Below are 20,480 nucleotides of genomic sequence, written 5' to 3'. Positions count from 1 at the left end.
TACTTTGTGTACTTCTCTCACTGCAAACTTTGACTTTTGACTTTGACTCTGCAAGTTGATCTCCCGTTAGTCACGTCAATTGCAAACTACAACATGAAGGAGAAACATCCGGCTTGACTGCCGCTTTTCCAACTCCTCTCGACTGAAACTGGCTGTTGTTAAAGTTGACCATCAATTCAGTCGAAGTCGAAAACGAACGTAGCTAAAGGTATCACGTTTTCTCATCGTTGGCTTTCCATATGTTTTAGAAATCACACGCATTTCTATCAGCTGACTTGCATGCTGACTTGTCATATGACCTACAACAAGGAAGTAAACTTTGAGTTGTGTGCGTGAGATAAACATGCATTCTATGTTCCTCATCGGGTATTTCTATAATTAAGCTCTACATTAACTGTATTTTATGGCCTAAATCTCCATTCTTCTGCTGTTAAAAAGATGTGAGCTGTAGGCCTACTCGATGAAGTGACGGCGATAAACCATGATCCCAGTTCAGAGTAAAGTTGGGCTGTTCGCTTTCATTTGCCTTTTATTGATTTCGGTCGCTTTGTGTAGACACTCACCAACAGGCACCGTTGATTATCAGGGCACTGAGGTGGAGACCCAGAGTTTGAACGGGAAATGGATACTGCGCAACAACAACGGTTCATTAAACCTACCTGCAGAAGTACCAGGATGCGTCCACACCGCTCTACAGAAGCAAAACTTTATTCAGGTAATGAATGGACACAGCTGAGAGTAACCATACGTTGTTGTGCACAGCGTTTGCGCATTCCCTCAAAGCGATTTAAACTCGAGAGGAGTCACTAGTGACAAAAATAGAACCCTTTTTCCTGTTATGACAATTAATGCATATGACAGTGCAAACAAAGAAGTAAGACAGAATCGTTCAATTTCATTAGGACCCCTACTATAGGTTCAATGACCTCGACTACAGATGGATTTCGCTAGACAACTGGACATACAGCCTCACATTCAATGTTCCACATTCAACCAGGTATGGACACATTGCCCTTTCACTTATTCACTTATACAAATCATAATTCTCACTAAAATGTTCAGATGCACACACAAACATGTAAGTGATTTAACTGAGTTATGTGTTGAGACGGATGAAGAGAGTGGTTTTGCTCTTTGATGGAGTTGACACGGTCTCCACCATTACCCTTAATGGAGTCACTATTGGCACCACGGACAACATGTTTCGATCATATGTAAGTATGAGTGCCTGTGAAGTGTATCATGTGATCGTCTCAGTGTCTGTGTGTGTCAGATAGTGTAAATCATTTGTATGATTCCAGTGTGAGTTACTGTGACGGTGTGTTTATATGTCTGTGGTCTGTATTTAGGAGTTTGAGGTTGGAGGTCTCCTGAATGCAAAAGACAATCTTTTAGAGGTGGGGTTTATGTCAGCAGTGACATATGCATCACAGAGAGACCAAGCCCATTCTGAATACAAAGTCCCACCCGCATGCCCTCCCCCGGTGCAAAAAGGAGAGTGCCATGTCAACTTCATCAGAAAGGTACCTGAGGAGCAACCACACCAAACGCTTGAAGTCACTCCAACCACTTGATTGTGTCTGTTGTACATGATCTTGCATTTGTTTTTCCATTCTCCGAATTTTGGTGTTGGTGACATCATAGTGTGTGTGTGTGTGTGTGTGTGTGTGTGTGTGTGTGTGTGTGTGTGTGTGTGTGTGTGTGTGTGTAGGCTCAGTGCTCCTTCAGCTGGGACTGGGGTCCTTCATTTCCAACTCAGGGCCTGAGAGGGGTTGAGCTACAGGCCTTTAACTTCATCAGACTACAGAGCTTCACAGCCAGCACTGCTTGGGGTATGGAGTAATATATATGTGCAACCTCCCTGTCTGTCATACTTTCTCACACACACACTAACATTAACATTAACAGAAATGGACACGAGGAAGGGGTTTACACATATCCTCAATGTGTTGAGAACAAGTATTTAAAGTGAATTAGCATAGGTAGAATGTTATGTAAATAAATACATATAATGTTTATGAATTTACAAAGTATGCTATTCTGCATTCTGTCGTCATACACAGTTAGAAACAAACTGTAGAAATACACTCTACTGATTTAAATGGAAAATGATACGCTGTACACATATACTAATGTCTGGATCTGTCTTCATCCCAGTCTCCTCTGAATTCTCCCAATCTTATATTGTTTTCCAGATTCCTCTCTTTCATGTTGGAATGTGGAGGTAGAGTTGTTCTTTGATGTTGCTGTGGCGACCGATGGGTGTTTCACGTTGTTGCTACCAGAGCTGAAGGTGTTTCAGAAGTTCCAGCTGTCAATCAAACCTGACCAAACCAGGAAGTCCCTCCACCTTCAGATTCCTTCAGTAAGCAAACAACACAATCAAAAAAGTGACATGATGTGATTGTGTGTTTTGTTGCTGAACAATGAAAATCCAATGAAAGTTTAGGCCAATTCTAATTCCTTATGTCTGTATCTTTGTTTATAGAATGTCTCAGTTGACTTGTGGTGGCCCAATGGTCATGGAGAGCAGACTCAATATCTTCTGTTCATGGAGGGCAGAACTGAATCACGGGTCACTTTCCACACAGAAACACAGGTGAGGCGTCTGTGTTATTACTGATGTTATTTTTCAGTTTCTCTTTTAGTTTAGTTCAGTAGTATAGTTCAGTTTTGTTTAGTTAATGGCTGCCCTTTTAAATCAGTCTGGGTTATAGTCATGGTTTGTCTATATATGTATATGTGTGTGTAAAAATGCGTTTTCAATGATTTTCATCATTGTTTGTGTGTGTGTGTGTGTCTGTGTGTCTACAGGTGGCATTCAGAACAGTGGAGCTGGTTCAGGAGCCCATTCCCTCCTCCCCAGGGTTGAGTTTTTACTTCCGGGTCAATGGACGGCCGATCTTCCTGAAGGGTTCCAACTGGATCCCTGCACACGCCTTTCTGGACCTGGTGACCCCTGATACGTGAGGGACCGTTAAGGCTTAACACAGTATTCAGAGGATTTTTTCTTTAATGGATTAGCAAAAACAATGCACCGTCCTTTCTTATGAGCTCTTATCTCAATATTGAACACACTCTCACTCTCTCTCTATCTATCTATCTATCTATCTATCTATCTATCTATCTATCTATCTATCTATCTATCTATCTCTCTCTCTCTTTCTAGCCTGAGAAACCTACTGCAGTCAGCTGTAGATGCAAACATGAATGCACTGAGAGTGTGGGGAGGCGGAGTCTACGAACAAGACACCTTCTACAGCCTGTGTGATGAGCTAGGCATTATGGTAACCATGGATACTTTACATCATCAGTGTGAGACCAAAGCTAGGGCTGATGTTACATCGTGAATATTCTCCATACGCTCTGTAAAGACATATGGTTTTGGTGCAGTAATTTGGCATGATATGACAACATATTGCTGGGGGTAAATGACTGTTAATCTTATGTTTTAAAGCATTTATCAAACTTTTGGAATTTTTTGGAGTATGTCTGTTTGTCAGCAAGATCACAGAAAAACTATTGGTCGGATTTTCATGAAACTAAGTGAAAGGGAGTAGCATGGGACCCAGCAAGAACCCATTACATTTTTGAATGGATTCGAATCACGGGGCCTAAGGTTTTGTCAATTTTTCAGTCATGTCTGTCTGTGTTTATAGGTATGGCAAGATTTTATGTTCGCCTGCGCTCTGTATCCCACAGAACAGGACTTCATTGAGACAGTGAGGGAGGAGGTTGTCCAGCAGGTACACACACACACACACACACACACACAAACACATTTCCCAAGACAAACCCTTGCTCACACTTACAAAGGAACATGTACACAGTGTGAAAATTATTTCAGTACTTTTTGCGCTCTTAGGTCAGGCGACTGAAATCCCACCCATCTATCATTGTTTGGAGTGGCAATAATGAAAACGAGGCTGCCATAGCAACTGACTGGTTCGGAATCCCTGTTGCTGAGCGACCAAGATATGTGAAGGACTATGTGACTCTCTATGTGGAAAACATCCGCACTATTGTACAAAAGGTAGACATGAAAATGTGACTGGCATCATTTGTTTCATTGGACTAAGACTGTATTTCGGTTGTTTATGAAGTCACAGTATATAGGTGGTGATGATGATGATGATGTCTTGTAGGAGGACAAAACCCGACCCTTCCTGGTCTCAAGCCCCACCAATGGAGTGGAGTCTGAGAAGGAGGGCTTCGTGGCCCGTAACCCATACGACCCTCACTATGGCGACACACATTTCTACAGCTACTTAAACGACTGCTGGGACTGGAGGCAGTTCCCTCGTACACGATTCGCCTCAGAGTATGGTTTTCAGTCCTGGCCTTCTTTGTCAACTCTCAGCACGGTAGGCTTTGGCATGTCTACACACACACACACACACACACACACACACACACACACACACACTTATATTCCTTGGCCATTCCACAAAAAAAGCAAAGCGTAGTTAGAGGGGTAACTATAGCATGTAAAACTCAAAGTCCTCCTAGGTCTAAAGCTCAGGATAAAAGTGCTGTTTTGGTGTGCAGTAATTTGGAAAAAAGTGTAAGCCTGCCTTGTGTAATAGGTTTCCCAATCCGCTACTTACAGCCCCATTGCAATTTGTCTGGGACCTTAAATCATTGGCTTATACAAAAGTAGAGTAATGTGTGTGTGATTTAGAATCACGTTAATTTGCCAGGACAGTCTCAGTCGGCCATGAGATTTTCCTTTGGTATCAGGGGTTGGTCATCAGAATGTTCTTGGATCGTGTAGTAGTAAAGGCAGACCATAGTTACCCAATCCATGTACATTTGAAGCTGTGCTTGAAGAGATAATAGGTTTCATATATCCAAGTGTGGGGGAAAAAAACCTGATAAAGGAAACTGAAACCAAAAGCAGTTACATGCATTTACTTCTATCCTCATCATAAAGATATGAACAGAAGAGGGAAAAAATTATCTTTAAAATGACTGTGACTTCTCTCACCCCTTACATAAATGGAGTACTGTACATCTGTGTTGTACAGTTATGATTGATTTATTTAATGAGTGTGTGTGTGTGTGTGTGTGTGTGTGTGTGTGTGTGTGTGTGTGTGTGTGTGTGTGTGTGTGTGTGTGTGTGTGTGTGTGTGTGTGTGTGTGTGTGTGTGTGTGTGTGTGTGTGTGTGTGTGTGTCAGGTCTCCAAACCTGGTGACTGGAACTACCTCAGCAGTTTCTCAGCACACAGGCAGCACCATGAGCTGGGAAACACACAGATGCTGCTGCAGGCAGCGCTGCATTACATACTGCCCAACAGCACCGATGCTCTGAAGCACTACAGGGACACACTCTACATCACACAGGTATGTACACACACACACACACACACACACACACCTACGCACACACTCTCTCGCTGTCTCTCTCACACACTCTGGAGAGAAGAAAATATTTCTCTTGGATATGTCTGAGACAGACAGACAGACAGACAGACCACACACACACACACACACACACACTAATGCACACACTCTCTCGCTCTCTCTCTCACACACTCACACATACACACATACACACACACACACAAAGGCACATAAATACACACACACACACAAAAGTACTCTTAACCATACATGCAAATACATACACACTAATGCCAGAATTTCTCCTTCGCTGTGATTGGTCACTGCAGGTGATGCAGGCCCAGTGTGTGAAGATGCAGACGGAGTTCTACAGCCGCAGCCGCTCTGAAATCATCGATGGTGAAGGTCACACCATGGGTGCCCTCTACTGGCAGCTCAATGACATCTGGCAGGGGCCATCTTGGTCCTCAATCGGTCAGTGTCAGACAACTTCCCCAACAACAAACAATCATATTAGTCAAAAATGGATATAATTCAATGCCATTTATTGACTGATTTCTGGAATACAGCATGTATGATGTGGATCGTAGAAGGCTTTGCTGGAATGGCAGACCCATGGTGACAAGACAACTGTTTGTGTACGTGTGTGTATGTTTTATCTGTCGTTGTGTGTGTGTGTAGAGTTTGGTGGGAAGTGGAAGATGCTGCATCACTTTGCTGTAGACTTCTTCTCTCCCGTCCAAGCGGTGGGCTTTGAGGAAAACGACACACTCAAGATCTATGGCGTCTCAGATCTCAGCACTGACTTCAACTTCACGGTCACGGTAAAGGCCGACTTCACGTTGCATGTGTTTGAGTATGGGACTTTCTTCAGACTTGATAGTATTCTCAATAGCTTTAGAGCAATACGTAAGTATAGCATGGTATCTCATGACATTTACAATATGTGTGTACCGGTATATGACTGCTAGTCCAGTTTTGTTTTGAGCTGCAGTATAACAGTGGAAAAGAGTCAGGTGGAGTCAATTTCTTTAAGACAACTTTTGTGTGTGTGTGTGTGTGTGTGTGTGTAGGTTACAGTCTATGAGTGGAGCAGTCTGACTCCTGTGTGCACTGAGGTGTCTGACCCGTGTGTGCTGAAGGGGGGTGAGGCCATGTTGATGATGCAAGTTTCTGTTCCCACCCTACTGAGGGACTGTGGGAGATGTGACCGCCACTCATGTCTGGTGACCTACGACCTCAAGGACCCTGCTAACCCCAACAATCAGCACGGTCCTACTGGTCACCTGTTTCTCACCTCACCAAAGGAAGCAGGGCTGCAGCCACCCAACATCAAAGTAAGACAGACATAGACAAACATACACTCAGCATCAATGTGAGGCCAACTACTCTATTTTATAATAGTTCATTTAATTCTGAAATAGAATTAAAGGGATGACTTTTCAGACTTATTCCTAATTCCTTATACCTAATACCGCACACATAAATACGTTTTTAGCTTTGTGCACAATATACACACACACACACACACACACACACACACACACACACACGGATCTTAATTTCAACCTCAAAGCTATAGACAGCCAAAATAAAATGAGGCTGACATCATGAGTGTAATTATTACACTTATAGTCTGTGGTAACTGTCTCTCTGTTTCCAGGCCTCCGTGGAGCGTGACGGAGACATGTTTGCCTTCACCCTTCACTGTGAGGTTGTTGCAGTGTTTGTGTGGTTGGATGTTGGGGACGTTGCTGGGCGCTTTGAATCCAATGGCTTCCTGCTTTTGTCACTGAAACGGACTGTGCGCTTCTTTCCCTGGAGGCCAACCAGCGTTGAGGAGCTGTCCAAAAAACTCTATATCACCTCATTGCGAGATGTCTATTGAGTGTGTGTGTGTGTGTGTGTGTGTCTGTCTGTTGCTTTTACTAAAATGAATGTTTTTTTTAAATAAATAATACCCAAAATTGCAAAATGAGGCTGATAAGACTGTACTTAACATACTGTGTGTCTTTACTCCGTTTGTAAATGACAAAGCAAAGCAAACCAAACATTGCCAATAACGCAGGTGTTATAGACTTCTGCTGGATAGCCACTAGGCGGCATCGGTGTTCAGAGGAGCGAAATCTTTTTTTTGACTATGTATGTTTTAAAAATGTAAAAAATAAGTTGTGTAAGTCTGGTCTCGCCAGTTTTGCCAAAATTGCATATGGTTGTTCATTCTGTTAAAACGTGTGGTTGTCCCTTGTTTCGTGAAAGAACACTTTGAAAATGGCATCAGCCCGCCCGTCGCAAAAACGGAGAAAGGGAGAGAGAGGCTCGCACAATGACAGCATTGAGACGGGAAAACCGCGAGCGGGGCGCCGGGGCACTCACTCACCAAAAGCCCAAGCTGATCTTTGAACCGTCTGAGCGCGCTTTAATCTTTGCTGCAGCTGATACCGTGTTCAGTGAAGGATATTTACGATTGATGATAGCTTGTGTGGCAGACTTCTCAGCTTTCTTTTCACTAATGAATTCGACAGTTTTTAGTGGTTTATTTACTCCTTGTTCATGAAAAATCTGGATGCCCTATTTGCATGGCATTAGTCTGCCTCCTGTTCCCTCGAGGCGTAACTGTAAACCCTTCCGTTACTTGGACGGTGGCATTTGTCGGGACTTCAGTATGACTGCTCTGCAAAGTGTGATACTCTTGACTGTGATATCCAATCAATATCTTGCGGAGGCAACTCCTCAAAGTTCTTTTCTTCAAGATGTATTGCGCTTTTACGGTGAGAATGAATCCTTGTCTACCGACAACCTGAATAACTTCCTGCAATTGATCACGACCAGAAGACCACCGTCTATAGACAATGAGGACAACCCACTGAAAAACACCGAGGTAGTTTTCCTAATATTTTCATGTTGTCTTGATTCTGATAAACGTATTATTCCACTTTAATCAGACCTCGGACATTTAAGTCAGTTATACATTGTTAAACGTTTACTCTAACGCACTCAATATATATTATTGTTCAAGTAAGTTAGTATGTAACCACAAGCTTATTTATTTAATGCGCGTTATTGATTGTAATGCGGTTATCTTCATCCTGGTGGGTTAGGTTTATGACCTAATTGAGCCTCTGTTAATGAACTGCTATCTTCTGCTTGTGTTTGTGTGTGTGTAGTGCATGTCTCCAGAGGAGTTACTGGTATATCATGGTTTGGGAAACGTGTCCGAGTTGACCTTGTCTCAGCTGGAGGTGATGTGTCCAGCCTTTCTCACCCAGGTGCTTCTCCCAGCGTGCCCATATGTCGGCCCTGGAGACACCAAACCTCCAGCGAGCCACGGTGAGGCCATAACAACCATAACACTAGTCCTCACTGGGAGGACACCACATGTGACTAGTCTGTATCATGCCTGCTGTTGATACTGTGTGGCTGTGTGCTGACTCAGTATTTGTGCGATGTGACTTAATACTTCAAACTGTAAGTTCTTATCTCCAAATTTCCAAGAAAATATTTGAACTCCCAAGTTTGAACACCCCAGGGGCTCATACTGTTCATTTCAAAAGAATTTCGTTGAAAAGGGAGTATTCCAATACACCGCCCACACTTTTAGGAACCTTATTAGGTAGTACACTCTGTCTTGGTCACATTGACCTTTTGATAGGTGCCTGAAGTATGAAGACAGGCTTCTTTTTCAACATATTAGTCTAAGTACTATTCTAATGCACCTGTCCAGTCAGGTGAGCAGAGTTAAGTGTTTCGGTTGGAACTTAAGTTGAAATTTGGCTGACAGAATAGAAGGATTGTCCCTTAATACTTGTGTGTGCATTTTTCATTGTAGAGTTGTGTGCCCTTTACTCTGCATCTTACCATGGTGTGTGTGTGTGTCTGTGTGTGTGTGTGTGTGTGTGTGTATTTGTCTTTTCTTGGGCAGTGTGGGGTTATGGGTTCCTTGCTGTGACGCTGATAAACCTGGCTGCTCTCCTGGGGCTTTTCCTGGTGCCCTTCACAGACAAACCGTACTTTCCCAAAGTGCTCACCTACTTCATTGGCCTGGCCATAGGAACGCTCTTCTCGAACGCAGTTCTACAGCTCATACCCGAGGTCTGGAGAGAGGGAGAATCCTCACAATGTTTCTAACAACAAGTGGGAGATGACTGTTTGAGCCACGTAATATTGGATTTTATGTGCTAAGTTCTGAAACGGCAATGACAGCAGAGTCTATAGCAGATTTCAATGTGTTTTTGACCAGCAGATTGTCAAATAGCAACCAGCATTTACACATTTACACATCTACTCAATGCTAAGAGGTGGACAAGAAAGTATGATATGTAATATGCTTTATTTTCTCTACATGTGTGTTTAACAGGCCCTTGGCTTTGATCCAAAAACTGATAAATATGTACTAAAAGCCATTGGAATATTTGGGGGATTCTACATTCTCTTCTTCGTTGAGAGGGTCCTGAAAATGGCTCTTGGACTAGACCATGAGGTGAGAAATGTTTTTCTGGTGTGTGTGCGTGTGTGTGTGTGTGTTAAAGGAATACCTCCTTGTGTAGAATCCTAAAGTTTACTTTAGCCTTTTTTGTTACCGTTAGACCAGCCTATTGATCTGGTCTTGTTTTGGGTGTGAGCATCCACTAAAGATTAATATGAAGGGATTGTTATTGTGTGTGGTGTGCGTGCGTGTGTTTCCACCTTTATCTCGTAGCATGGGCACGCCCCTCCGCCACCCCAGCAGAACTCTGAGGAGAAGAGTGACATCATTACAGTCACCAGCTTTAGCCACATCAGCCTGAACAACACGAACACTATAAACCACAGTGTCACCAACAGTGTAGCCAACCTCATCAATAATGACATGACCAACGGGAACCCGGCCGCTGAGGGCGAACAGGTAACGTAACAGACATGCCCACACACACACACACACACACACACACACACACTGCAAATAATCCTCTCATACTTCTTGGCAAGAGAGAAGAAAAATTCTCTGAAGTTGTTTAAGTACTGGTGAACTATTATCTATGAGACAATTAGATTTTGTCAATGGTTAACTGCGGAGCTCCGCGTATATGTGCATATATGTGCATATATGTTTATAAGTGAAAAGCTGGCATCTTTGCTTAAGGACACATTCCTGGTAATCACTGGGTACGTTGACACTGATAGCACTTGATGCTGGAGTGAAACCGCCCTGATTTGGCGCTCTTGGTTGCCAGATCCAAGTCCAGCTCCAGTCTGTGATGTTAATGTAATGCCATTCAAGGTGTAATGGAGCCCTCCAGAAACGAGCACAAAACCCACACCTGTATGTACACACACTCTCACACACACACACACACACACACACACACACACACACACACACACACACACACACACACACACACACACACACACACACACACACACACACTCTCTCTCTCTCTCTCTCAAAGAGCCCCTCTGTTCTCCCAGGCCTTGGTGAAAAGCATGTCTATCAGTAGTGTGTATGAAACCAGGTTTGTGGGTGCTCACTCAGTGCAAGGATTCACCTTTAATTTATAGTGGTTATTGGACTGACTCAGTTGTCCAATACTCAGTACATTTCAACTTCACTATGATGCTTATTATGTATGTGGGTCTGTGTGTTCTTGCGTGAAGGAAGGAGTTGTTGCCTGTCATTGGTTGCGTGGCGAGCGGATCGCAAACATAAAGACGGTGGCCTGGATGATCACACTGAGCGATGCGGTGCATAACTTCATAGATGGCCTGGCCATCGGAGTGTCCTTCACTGTGTCCACCCTCACTGGGTTCAGCACCTCCATCGCCATTGTGTGTGAGGAGTTCCCCCATGAGCTAGGTGAGCTATGAGCTACATGTTTACTAAATACAAACACACACACACATAAATGCAAATAACACTATGACAGAGAAACATACACCCACACTTGCACTCACACTTGCACACACACACACACACAAACATTCTCTATACAGGGGTGTGGGTGTGATGTCAAAATGCCTCTGCGGTTTTGTTATCCTAAATGTTAGACGTTGACAATGTGCACACAGTGCATAATTTAACAATGCACATCTATCTGTAATAAGCACCACTCTCTGATTTTCCCTTTTCTTTCTCTATCCCTCTCTCTCTCTCTCTGCAGGTGATTTTGTGATACTGCTAAACTCAGGCATGTCAGTGCCCCAGGCTGTGTTCTTCAACATGCTCTCTGCCGCGTGCTGCTACCTAGGGCTGGTACTGGGCATCATACTGGGCAGTAACTTTGCCCCTAATGCCATCTTCGCTATTGCTGGTGGCATGTTCCTCTACATTGCCCTGGCTGACATGGTGAGTCGCCTTCCATATGAGATTATCTGTGGCTCCACACAGCGTTTGATCAGTATTTCATCTCCACATCTACTGTACATCGGTTAAAGAAATGCAAGGGGATACAAAATAAATATGAACAGAAACTGACACTATGTAAATTTATCTAATCTGACACACTGCAACATTCTGCACTTTGTATTTTCTTTCAATTCCATGCTTTTATATGAGACGACACACACACACAACAAAAATACAGTTATAAAATCTCATAATTTAACAGCAGGAGATGGATGTAAATGGATGACAACTAACTCACGAGTGTGTATTTGTCTTTAGTTCCCTGAGATGAACAACATCATGAATGCCACTAAGAGGTCGTCGATGGAGAAAGCCATCTTCTTCCTTATCCAGAATGCTGGGCTGCTCACAGGATTCAGCATCATTCTCCTCATCACCATATTTGCTGGAGAAATCACCCTGGGGTAGAGCGGTGGAAAAACTGTGAAAAAGGGAGGGAGAGAGAGAGAGAGAGAGAGAGAGAGAGAGAGAATGGTATAACTAGCGAGAGAGAGAAAGAGAGAGAGGTATAACTGTAGATTTAAGTTCATTTTCTTCTGTATTCTGCCAAAGAACAAAGGATGGACACTGAGGTGTACTGAGCAGAGCAGCAGGAGTGCACACATACAAACAGAAACACTATTTTATTTTTGCTTTTTTCATCAACACTGGAAAGGGATGTTTATATTCAATTATGTGCAATAGTCCTACTTTAGAATTTATAGTAAATTATTTTTCCAACCATGTATTGTATTCTCTTTTGTGGTTTCCAAGTTTCTGCCGTATTTGATCTAAACAATGAGCCTGTGTTTGTGCGAATTCCTTGGTGTCAACATGTGCCTCGTGTTTTCATTCTCTCTCTCTCTCTCTCTCTCTCTTTCTTTCTTTCTTTCTCTCTCTGTCCCGCCTCTTTCTAGTTGATTTAGTTTTCCACCAATAGTAGCTCAGTAGCTCCTTGACCCATGCCAGGTCAGCCATGTACGCATGAGTAAATGTATGCTGCCATCTAGTGAGAAAGTTAACTCTCCTGAAATTCTCTAGCATAACTAAAGTAGATCCTTTTGAAAGTAGAGGTGAAGACTGGGAAAGGGGCACTGTAAAATGACTAAAACTGATTAACCCTATAGATAGTTGTTAGATAAATTAATATAAAGACGGCCATATTAATGAGACAGAGACCAGCAATCAGAGTTTCAATCAGCGCTTTATCTTATGCAAAAGAGGGAGAGTGTCACAACCAAATATCATGAACAAACTTCAAAGATGAGCTGGGCGCAGCCAGTGCATATAGTTCCTAAAAACATGTTTCATAAGCAGGCACGGGACATTACTCTGAGACAAGACGTAGACCCTTGTCTGACCAGTAGGTGTCTGACAGCAAAAACAACATGTATCACTTCAGCAAAGTGTCACAATCATTCATATCACAAGAGTTGGTTCCTTAATTCAGTACATGTAAGCATTCAGATTAAAAATAGAATAACAATGTATTACATTTCTCTATCAATAGTACAAGATAGTTATTTGAAACATCCACGACAATGTATGTGTTTAGTGCCCCTGTACAGCTCGGGACCTGGGATAATTCAACCGCCTCATACACACAGCTCACATAGCTCCCTAAATTTGGTGTCCATGACGTTAAAGCCATTATCTTGTATAGAATCCTTGTATGAAGGATTTTGCTTGAACGAACACAGGCATTACCACTACAAAGAAAACAACAAAAAGGCAGGCCGAATCGAATGACCCTGAATTAATCCTAATCCTTAAACTAAATGTCCACTGGACAGGAGCACCACACTGAAACCAGATTCAGTTGAAATGTAGATAGCCTACCATAACACAGTTATAATAATACCCTTATAAAAAATATAGTTGGGCTAGTTAGGCTACTGACATAATAATACTGTTGTTACAAACCTACCATAATACAGTTAAAATGATAGTAGTATAAATAAAACTTGAAAACAGTTTGGAAAAGCTTGTATGAAACTGACCCAGACACATAGACTAATAATTAAAAAGACACTCCGACAAACAGATCTCAGCCAGAGGCAAAGAAGAAAGAGAACCAGTTTTTCTTGCCTGCAGTTGTGGAGGCTGTCAGGAGAGTTTAACAACTCTTGATTTTGGGTTTTCTTTCAAATGTAGCGGTGTTTTGGAACCTTTATCTACACAAGACAGCTGATACTAAAATATCTACTGGGTGTTAACTTCAACTTTAGAGGGTGAAGATATATCGTGGCAAAAATGCATTTAGTAGCCTTTATCATTCTCACAAAAAATGGGAAAAGGACCTATATGGCATTGACTTCATATCAACTATTCAATTGACCAATGAAATGTATGACTTGCACAATGGGCGGGGTATGAGTGGAAACGGAAGTTACGCAGTAGATATGCTAATCAAAAAACTGAAGATACACAAAGTGCGTTTGGTGGGCAAGATCTTGTTGAAGTAAAGCGTGCCAAAGAATAGCATCACTTCTACTGCGTTTGAAAAACAGGTAGGTTCTGATTTGTCACTACATTTGAGCGCATATTTTGCTGTTGCGAGCGACTAGTGAGTGTCAGGTTAGCAAAAGTCATGGTAGCAAGCGAGCTAATGAATGTTTACAACAATGTATCCTGAATACATCGTAAGCGTATTATTTGGGTTGCTAACTTCACGTCACGACCTGGTGTAATTAACGGAAGCAAGCGTGATCAAAAGTCTAAAGAATGACCTGAATGATGACACGATAGATCAAACATTTATTTATGGTAGCTTGCTACTTTGCCAAATAGTTAAGTACGTTTACTCTTTGGGCGGGTCAAACTCTTGACCGGTTCCCTTTGCCCTACTAATACCTTTGTGTGATGGCAAATGCCATGACCTTGCATGAACCAGCTTCAAGGCCTACTATAACGACATTAGTGGACTAATGATTTCCAAACTGACATGTTCCACACCCAGGTATATACCCGGGTTTCGTCTGCCGTCCTTTGTGTAGGCCATTTTGGTAGAGTCTGTGGTGGTTCTTCAAGTACCCTTATACTGTATTGTTTTGACTCGAAGACAACCAAAACACATAACACAAAGAAGTGTTTACATTTCGGAGCGACCCGTCTTCAGTTAGCATCTGGTAATCTGTGTTTGTGTGTGTTTACAGGGCACACTGACTGATTGTTTTCTCTTTTCTGTCTCTTCAGGTACCCAGTTCAATGGCTGGCATGAAGATACGTTCCTACGAGGACGATGACGACGAGGCGGTGAAGGAGATCTTCACTATGGGCATGAGCGAGCACGTGCCCTCTTCGTTCGTGCACCTCCTCAAGCAGCCGCTGATGCAGATGCTGTGCGTGTGTGTGTTCTGCACACTCATGGCCACTTCCAAGTCGATTCTGCTACCTGTCCTCGCCGTAACGCTGCTTCTAGCCGGGGGTCGGCAGTTGGTGTCCTACCTGTTTAACAGCTACATCGACGAGTCAATGCGGCGGGATCTGAACAAAGTGCGGGAAACCTACATGAGTTCGCCAAATACCTGCTTCTGGGTGGCGGAGAGTGATGGGCTCGTAGTGGCCACGGTGGCATGTCTGCCGGCCGAGAGGCATCCGGAATGCTTGGAGCTGAAGCGCATGTCTGTGAGGCGCTCGCACCGTGGCCAGGGAATCGCCAAAGCGATGTGCCACACTGTAGCGGGGTTTGCGCGTTCCCGTGGGTACCAGGGGGTGGTTCTCTACACGTCCATGGTCCAGACTGACGCCCAACACCTGTATGAGCACGTTGGCTACAAGAGAATGCGACAGTTCGTCGTTCCGGAGTTCTTCGCCAAGATCACAAACTTCTCCATCATCGAATACAGACTGGAAGTCCAGCCTTCTCCACAATAAGGATAGAACTGGGTGTTTATATTTGTCTGTGTGATATGGAGAGAGAGTGTGTGTGAGTGAGATGATTTCATACGAATACCAAAAATCTCAAAAAACCTTCTTCTGAGTTAAAAGCTTGTGAAGGCAGAATGGCTCTATTTTGTAACTGAAACATTTACATTCCTGTAAGCAACAACACAACGGTGGAGGCACTGGTTGACCTGTGGGATGTAGTATGCAGTCTTGTGGTGTGCACTGATCTTGTGATCATTTGACCTCGTGACCATGACCATGGGAACTTGAGTCTTCAAAATGAGTCACTGTGTAAGTGGCGGTTCCTTCATTGTCAGTACAAAATGTGGTCTTTTGACTTATAACGTGTTGGATCTTACTTCCACAAGCCATAACACAGACACATTTTTTTCAGAGTGGGTCAGACTAAAAATATATATTCACACATACTGTGTTGTTCATTTAAAGGCGAGGTCTGAAATTCCAGTCCCATACACTTTTTGTCAAATTTAGCGAATTGCTCCTCACAGTCCACTAGCTGTCCGTTGGCTCAGAAAGCCAAAAACAATCCCAGCCAATCATCACAGTGCTTCAGGAGCACGGAAGGTACACACAGACTATGCAAATAATCCTCTCGTACTTGGCAAGAGAGAAGAAAAATTCTCTGAAGTTGTTTAAGTATTGGTGAACTATTATCTGAGACAATTAGATGTTGTCAATGGTTAACAGCGGAGCTTCGCGTATATATTTTCAATATATTTTATCAGTGAAAAGCTGTCATCTTTGTTTAAGGCCACATTCCTGGTAATCACTGGGTACGTTGACACTGATAGCACTTGATGCTGGAGAGAAACCGCCCTGATTTGGCGCTCATGGTTGCAAGATCCAAGTCCAGCTCCAGGCTGGGTTGTGAAGAAAGTAATGTTAATGTAATGCCATTCAAGGTGTAATGGAGCCCTCCAGAAACGAGCACAAAACCCACACCTGTATGTATACACACACACACACACACTCTCTCTAAAAGAGCCCCTCTGTTCTCCCAGGCCTTGGTGAAAAGCATGTCTATCAGTAGTGTGTATGAAACCAGGTTTGTGGGTGCTAACTCAGTGCAAGGATTCACCTTTAATTTATAGTGGTTATTAGACTGACTCAGTTGTCCAATACTCAGTACATTTCAACTTCACTATGATGCTTATTATGTGTGTGGGTCTGTGTGTTCTTGCATGAAGGAAAGAGTTGTTGCCTGTCATTGGTTGCGTGGCGAGCGGATCGCAAACATAAAGACGGTGGCCTGGATGATCACACTGAGCGATGCGGTGCATAACTTCATAGATGGCCTGGCCATCGGAGTGTCCTTCACTCTGTCCACCCTCACTGGTTTCAGCACCTCCATCGCCTCCACACACACACATAAATACAAATAACACTATTACAGAGAAACATACACTCACACTTGCACACACACACACAAACAAACATTCTCCATACAGGGGTGTGGGTGTGATGTTAGGCCAAAATGCCTCTGCGGTTTTGTTATCCTAAATGTTAGACGTTGACAACAACCTTTTGCAAAACCAAATCATGGACTGTGTCTTTAACTTATATGATAGATAGATGGATACTTTATTAATCCCGAGGGAAATTTAGGAATATATATACAATATGTATATATATATACAATAATTAACACCATGGGATATAGAGAAAGACAATGACAGGGGACTGGATCATACATGTGGTTCATTGTTTTGTGAAGTGCCACCCAAGCTTAAACCCATGCAAATGATTTAGGCCAGCTTCCTGAAAACTAGTGTTGACCAGACAACACTGGATAAGGGTTTTAATGACTTGAAGCCAGTTATTGTAGCAGTGTTCTGTCAGCATTTCAATGGATAGTTTCCCGCTTGCAGTTTAACAGCCAACTAATGTGGCATCATCGAATATGTAGTATAGTACAGAAAAGGCCAGTTCAAACTACATCTCCCTCTTTCTCTCTCTTTTATGGTTTAAAATGGGAACTGAAATCAGGAACTGAAATCTCAGTCTGATCAGACTTTTAGGTGCATCAAGATGGATAAAGGTGACGGGATATTTATACTAGGGCTGAAACTATTACTCGAGTAACTCAAATAATTCGATTACAAAAAATGTAGTACGCAAGTAGTCATTTGGTGGCAGTGCTTGATCCGTCAATGTAATGTCATGAATGTTTGGGAACTGTTTATAATATAATAATATGTTTGTTTATTTTTCATTTGTATGTTATGTCTGTTTCAATAAAATAAAAAAATACTTTAAACTTGCACTATGTTGTCCTTTGCTTCCTGCATACCAGTGTATGGGATGAATTGTCCTGTGTTATCCTGCTTTTTCAGTTTGATGTTCTCTGGTATCCATTAACCAGACCTGAACTGTAGAGATCATGTGACATGAGGCTCAGGAAACAACAGAGGAAGAGGTACAAGGGAAAAGGGGGTTGTGACTGCAAGGAGCCAGGCAATTCGTGTTTGTATGGGAATACCTTCTCAAAGGCAAGTTTTGTGTCTGTGTGTGTCTGTAGGAGAAAGAGAAAAGTAGTCTTAGTCACACAATCTATCTCAGCACTTCAGTTCTAAAGTTTACCCAGTAGTATTACCTCTGGGCTTCAGGCCAGTAAAACTGAATGTAGATCTAACCTGATGAGCTGTTCATACAGAGCTTTTCTTTCACTTGTGGAAAGAGTTATCTCCTTTCAAAATGGACACTATTTAAATGTCAGTGTAAGATAATACAATGTAGTTAGATGTTTATGTACGTCTTTTTTTTATTGCCACAGTACAGGATATGTGTTCTTCACTGCCTCTTCTCCATTGTTTCAACTCAACCCCTCTTCAATTCACAGATAATGGTGTTTTCTCTGCGTGAGTACCGGGACTCAGACTATGCTGTGGTGCGTGAAGTGTACTCCACAGGGTTCAGAGAACACTGCGGTTCCATCTTCGTTATGGTTATTCGGAGGCTCTGGGTTCAGGCGGTTCTTTTGGTTGTGTTCCTAGCCCTCCTGGAACTCTCTGGCTCCTTCCTGTCAGCAATGTTGGGTGTCTCTGGGGTCCTGTTGGCCATTCGGGTGTCTGTGCAGTGCCTGCTCGAACAGGGCGTGCGCCTGGGCCTCAGCGAGGACCTCCAGGACATCCGGGCGTCCTACATGCAGCCTGGCCAGGTGGCACGGTTCTGGGTGGCAGAGTTACAGGGCGGCATCGTGGGCACGGTGGCCATCCTACCCTGCGTGGAGGAGAGAGGGGCCTGGGAGCTGAAGAGGATCACGGTGCTGAAGAGGTTCAGGGGGCAAGGCATCGCCAAGGCTCTCTGTCAAACTGCCTTGGAGTTTGTGGCCAATCGTGGTGTAAAACGGGTGGTGCTGTTCACCTCCATGGCCCAGGCGGATGCACACAACCTCTATAACAGTCTGGGCTTCAAGAAGGAGACAGAGTTTGTGTGGCCATCGTTGCCGGCCCGGCTTGTTAACTTCCTTGTTTATAAATATGCCTTCACAGTTGTTTTTTGAACTTGAAGCAGATTTAGGATTTCACTGAGTTGATAATGAAATTACTGCTTTTGGTAAAACTGACTGTGACTGATCTCTCTTGCATGGCATGTTGGTGGAGAGAACTTGTTAAAATGTTGTTATGCCTGGGGCTCGATTAGTCACAACAAGTCTTGTGACATTATGTGGACATTTGGCATTATGTGTCTAAAATGTGGCCACATTTGGACACCTTTCTATTCCTCTTTTCTAGTCTGAAAATACTTGTCTTCTGTGGCTGCCTGAGTAGTTATTGTGTTATCTCTATCCTGTCATGTGAAGCGGTGCTGTTGAAGAGAAGCAGATGACAGATTATTATCTACTGTGTAACCTAATTTAAACTGAATATTTTCAAGTTTCATCTACATATCAAGTGTATTACAAATGTTTCTTGTCAATATACGTTCTTATATTGTATACAGTATATAGAATACAATGAAATCTATGTTTAAATACTGCAGTCTGTGTTCGCTTTTTTTTATTGTAACCTTTTGTTTCCTCAACACTGTTATAAGAACCATCGTAATGCATTGGTCGTCAAAGAAATGTTTCTCGTTGCGATGTAGACCACCTGAGAAGTCGTGTGTAGTATGGTTTCTGAGAATCAGAATGACGCTAAAACACATTTCAGCACCGGCCAGTTCCCTTGCAAATGCAATCAAGCACAGGACGACAGGAAGTTGAGTGGTTCTGGCTCCTGTGTCTTTTCCCAAGCTCCGGAGACGGGACTATCAACAGACACAACGTTAATCAACACGTCTGAAATTAGGAGGTAAGAAAGTGATTTTTTTTTTTCATTTTATTTTGCCAATTTTAGATCGTCTCATTATGTCGAGTAAATCGTTACACGTTAGACTTTGACGTGGAAGGGTTTATGTTGCTCTTACTGCGCCCTCGGGTTTCGGATGCAAAGGGAGTTGCCTCTGGCACCAAAGCGGTGTTTTTTGTCTTGTAGCTGAAAAAAAAAATGAAAAATGCGTTGACGAATCCCTTAATAAAGACAAAGCATATAGGTGTGCTTCTACTGCCATTACCTTTCTTGACACATTTTCGTCAGTAGCCAGAAATGTAGCCTATGCCGTCTCATTTCCACCCTCCACGTTTTCCCACCCTTCACATAGGACATCATCAAAACGTTCAAAACGTGAATTACGTAGCCTAGTTTCTCAAATTATTTTGGATAATTTGTGCTTTATTTGATAAAATTAGACGTCAGTCTTTTCGTTCCATATCACTACATTGCTGGCAACGTTATCAGGTAATACATCGGCTACATAGTGTTATATTTGGTTCTGAATGATTAGGTAAGTTTTTCCTTACTTTAGACAGATCAATCTTATATGC

The 20,480-nt window shown here is 42.9% G+C and overlaps 5 protein-coding genes across 6 annotated transcripts in view; all 5 read left to right on the top strand.

Moving 5' to 3' along the window:
• The first annotated feature begins 303 nt into the window (after window positions 1–303).
• manba (mannosidase, beta A, lysosomal) lies at window positions 304–7,337 on the top strand. Of its 2 annotated transcripts, none has more exons than XM_012826803.3 (17): window positions 304–715; window positions 903–997; window positions 1,109–1,214; window positions 1,350–1,523; window positions 1,712–1,832; window positions 2,196–2,365; window positions 2,489–2,599; window positions 2,815–2,966; window positions 3,170–3,287; window positions 3,660–3,746; window positions 3,866–4,033; window positions 4,146–4,364; window positions 5,179–5,343; window positions 5,673–5,817; window positions 6,025–6,167; window positions 6,417–6,680; window positions 7,007–7,337. In XM_012826803.3, the coding sequence occupies exons 1-17, from the start codon at window positions 482–484 to the stop codon at window positions 7,229–7,231; spliced, it is 2,697 nt and encodes an 898-aa protein (XP_012682257.2). In that variant the 5' UTR covers window positions 304–481; the 3' UTR covers window positions 7,232–7,337. The 2 variants fall into 2 exon arrangements, with proteins under 2 accessions (XP_012682257.2, XP_031435921.1); XM_031580061.2 differs by having other exon boundaries at window positions 575–715; window positions 1,119–1,214.
• Window positions 7,338–7,452: 115 nt separating this feature from the next.
• Window positions 7,453–12,451, top strand: slc39a8 (solute carrier family 39 member 8). Its single transcript, XM_012826812.3, has 8 exons — window positions 7,453–8,224; window positions 8,511–8,673; window positions 9,266–9,435; window positions 9,701–9,823; window positions 10,043–10,228; window positions 10,981–11,179; window positions 11,484–11,668; window positions 11,987–12,451. The coding sequence occupies exons 1-8, from the start codon at window positions 7,910–7,912 to the stop codon at window positions 12,134–12,136; spliced, it is 1,491 nt and encodes a 496-aa protein (XP_012682266.2). The 5' UTR covers window positions 7,453–7,909; the 3' UTR covers window positions 12,137–12,451.
• A 1,654-nt stretch (window positions 12,452–14,105) lies between these two features.
• On the top strand, window positions 14,106–17,877 carry nat8 (N-acetyltransferase 8). The gene is made up of 2 exons (XM_012826816.3): window positions 14,106–14,217; window positions 14,903–17,877. The coding sequence occupies exon 2, from the start codon at window positions 14,915–14,917 to the stop codon at window positions 15,581–15,583; it is 669 nt and encodes a 222-aa protein (XP_012682270.1). The 5' UTR covers window positions 14,106–14,217; window positions 14,903–14,914; the 3' UTR covers window positions 15,584–17,877.
• An 18-nt stretch (window positions 17,878–17,895) lies between these two features.
• On the top strand, window positions 17,896–19,758 carry LOC105899562 (probable N-acetyltransferase camello). Its single transcript, XM_012826762.3, has 2 exons — window positions 17,896–18,105; window positions 18,456–19,758. Exons 1-2 carry the CDS (start codon window positions 18,004–18,006, stop codon window positions 19,116–19,118), a joined length of 765 nt encoding a protein of 254 aa, XP_012682216.2. The 5' UTR covers window positions 17,896–18,003; the 3' UTR covers window positions 19,119–19,758.
• Window positions 19,759–19,891: 133 nt separating this feature from the next.
• Window positions 19,892–20,480, top strand: part of dctn1b (dynactin 1b) — a 39,330-nt gene continuing 38,741 nt past the window's right edge. The window contains exon 1 of the mRNA XM_031580058.2: window positions 19,892–19,908. The gene's annotated coding sequence lies outside the window, so the exon portion shown is untranslated. The remainder of the gene's footprint in view (window positions 19,909–20,480) is intronic.

This window comes from Clupea harengus, chromosome 14 (assembly GCF_900700415.2).
Source record: "Clupea harengus chromosome 14, Ch_v2.0.2, whole genome shotgun sequence".
Classification (NCBI taxonomy): domain Eukaryota; kingdom Metazoa; phylum Chordata; class Actinopteri; order Clupeiformes; family Clupeidae; genus Clupea; species Clupea harengus.
Note: the sequence above shows the minus strand (reverse complement) of the source record. Positions and strands in the feature narration are given on the sequence as shown.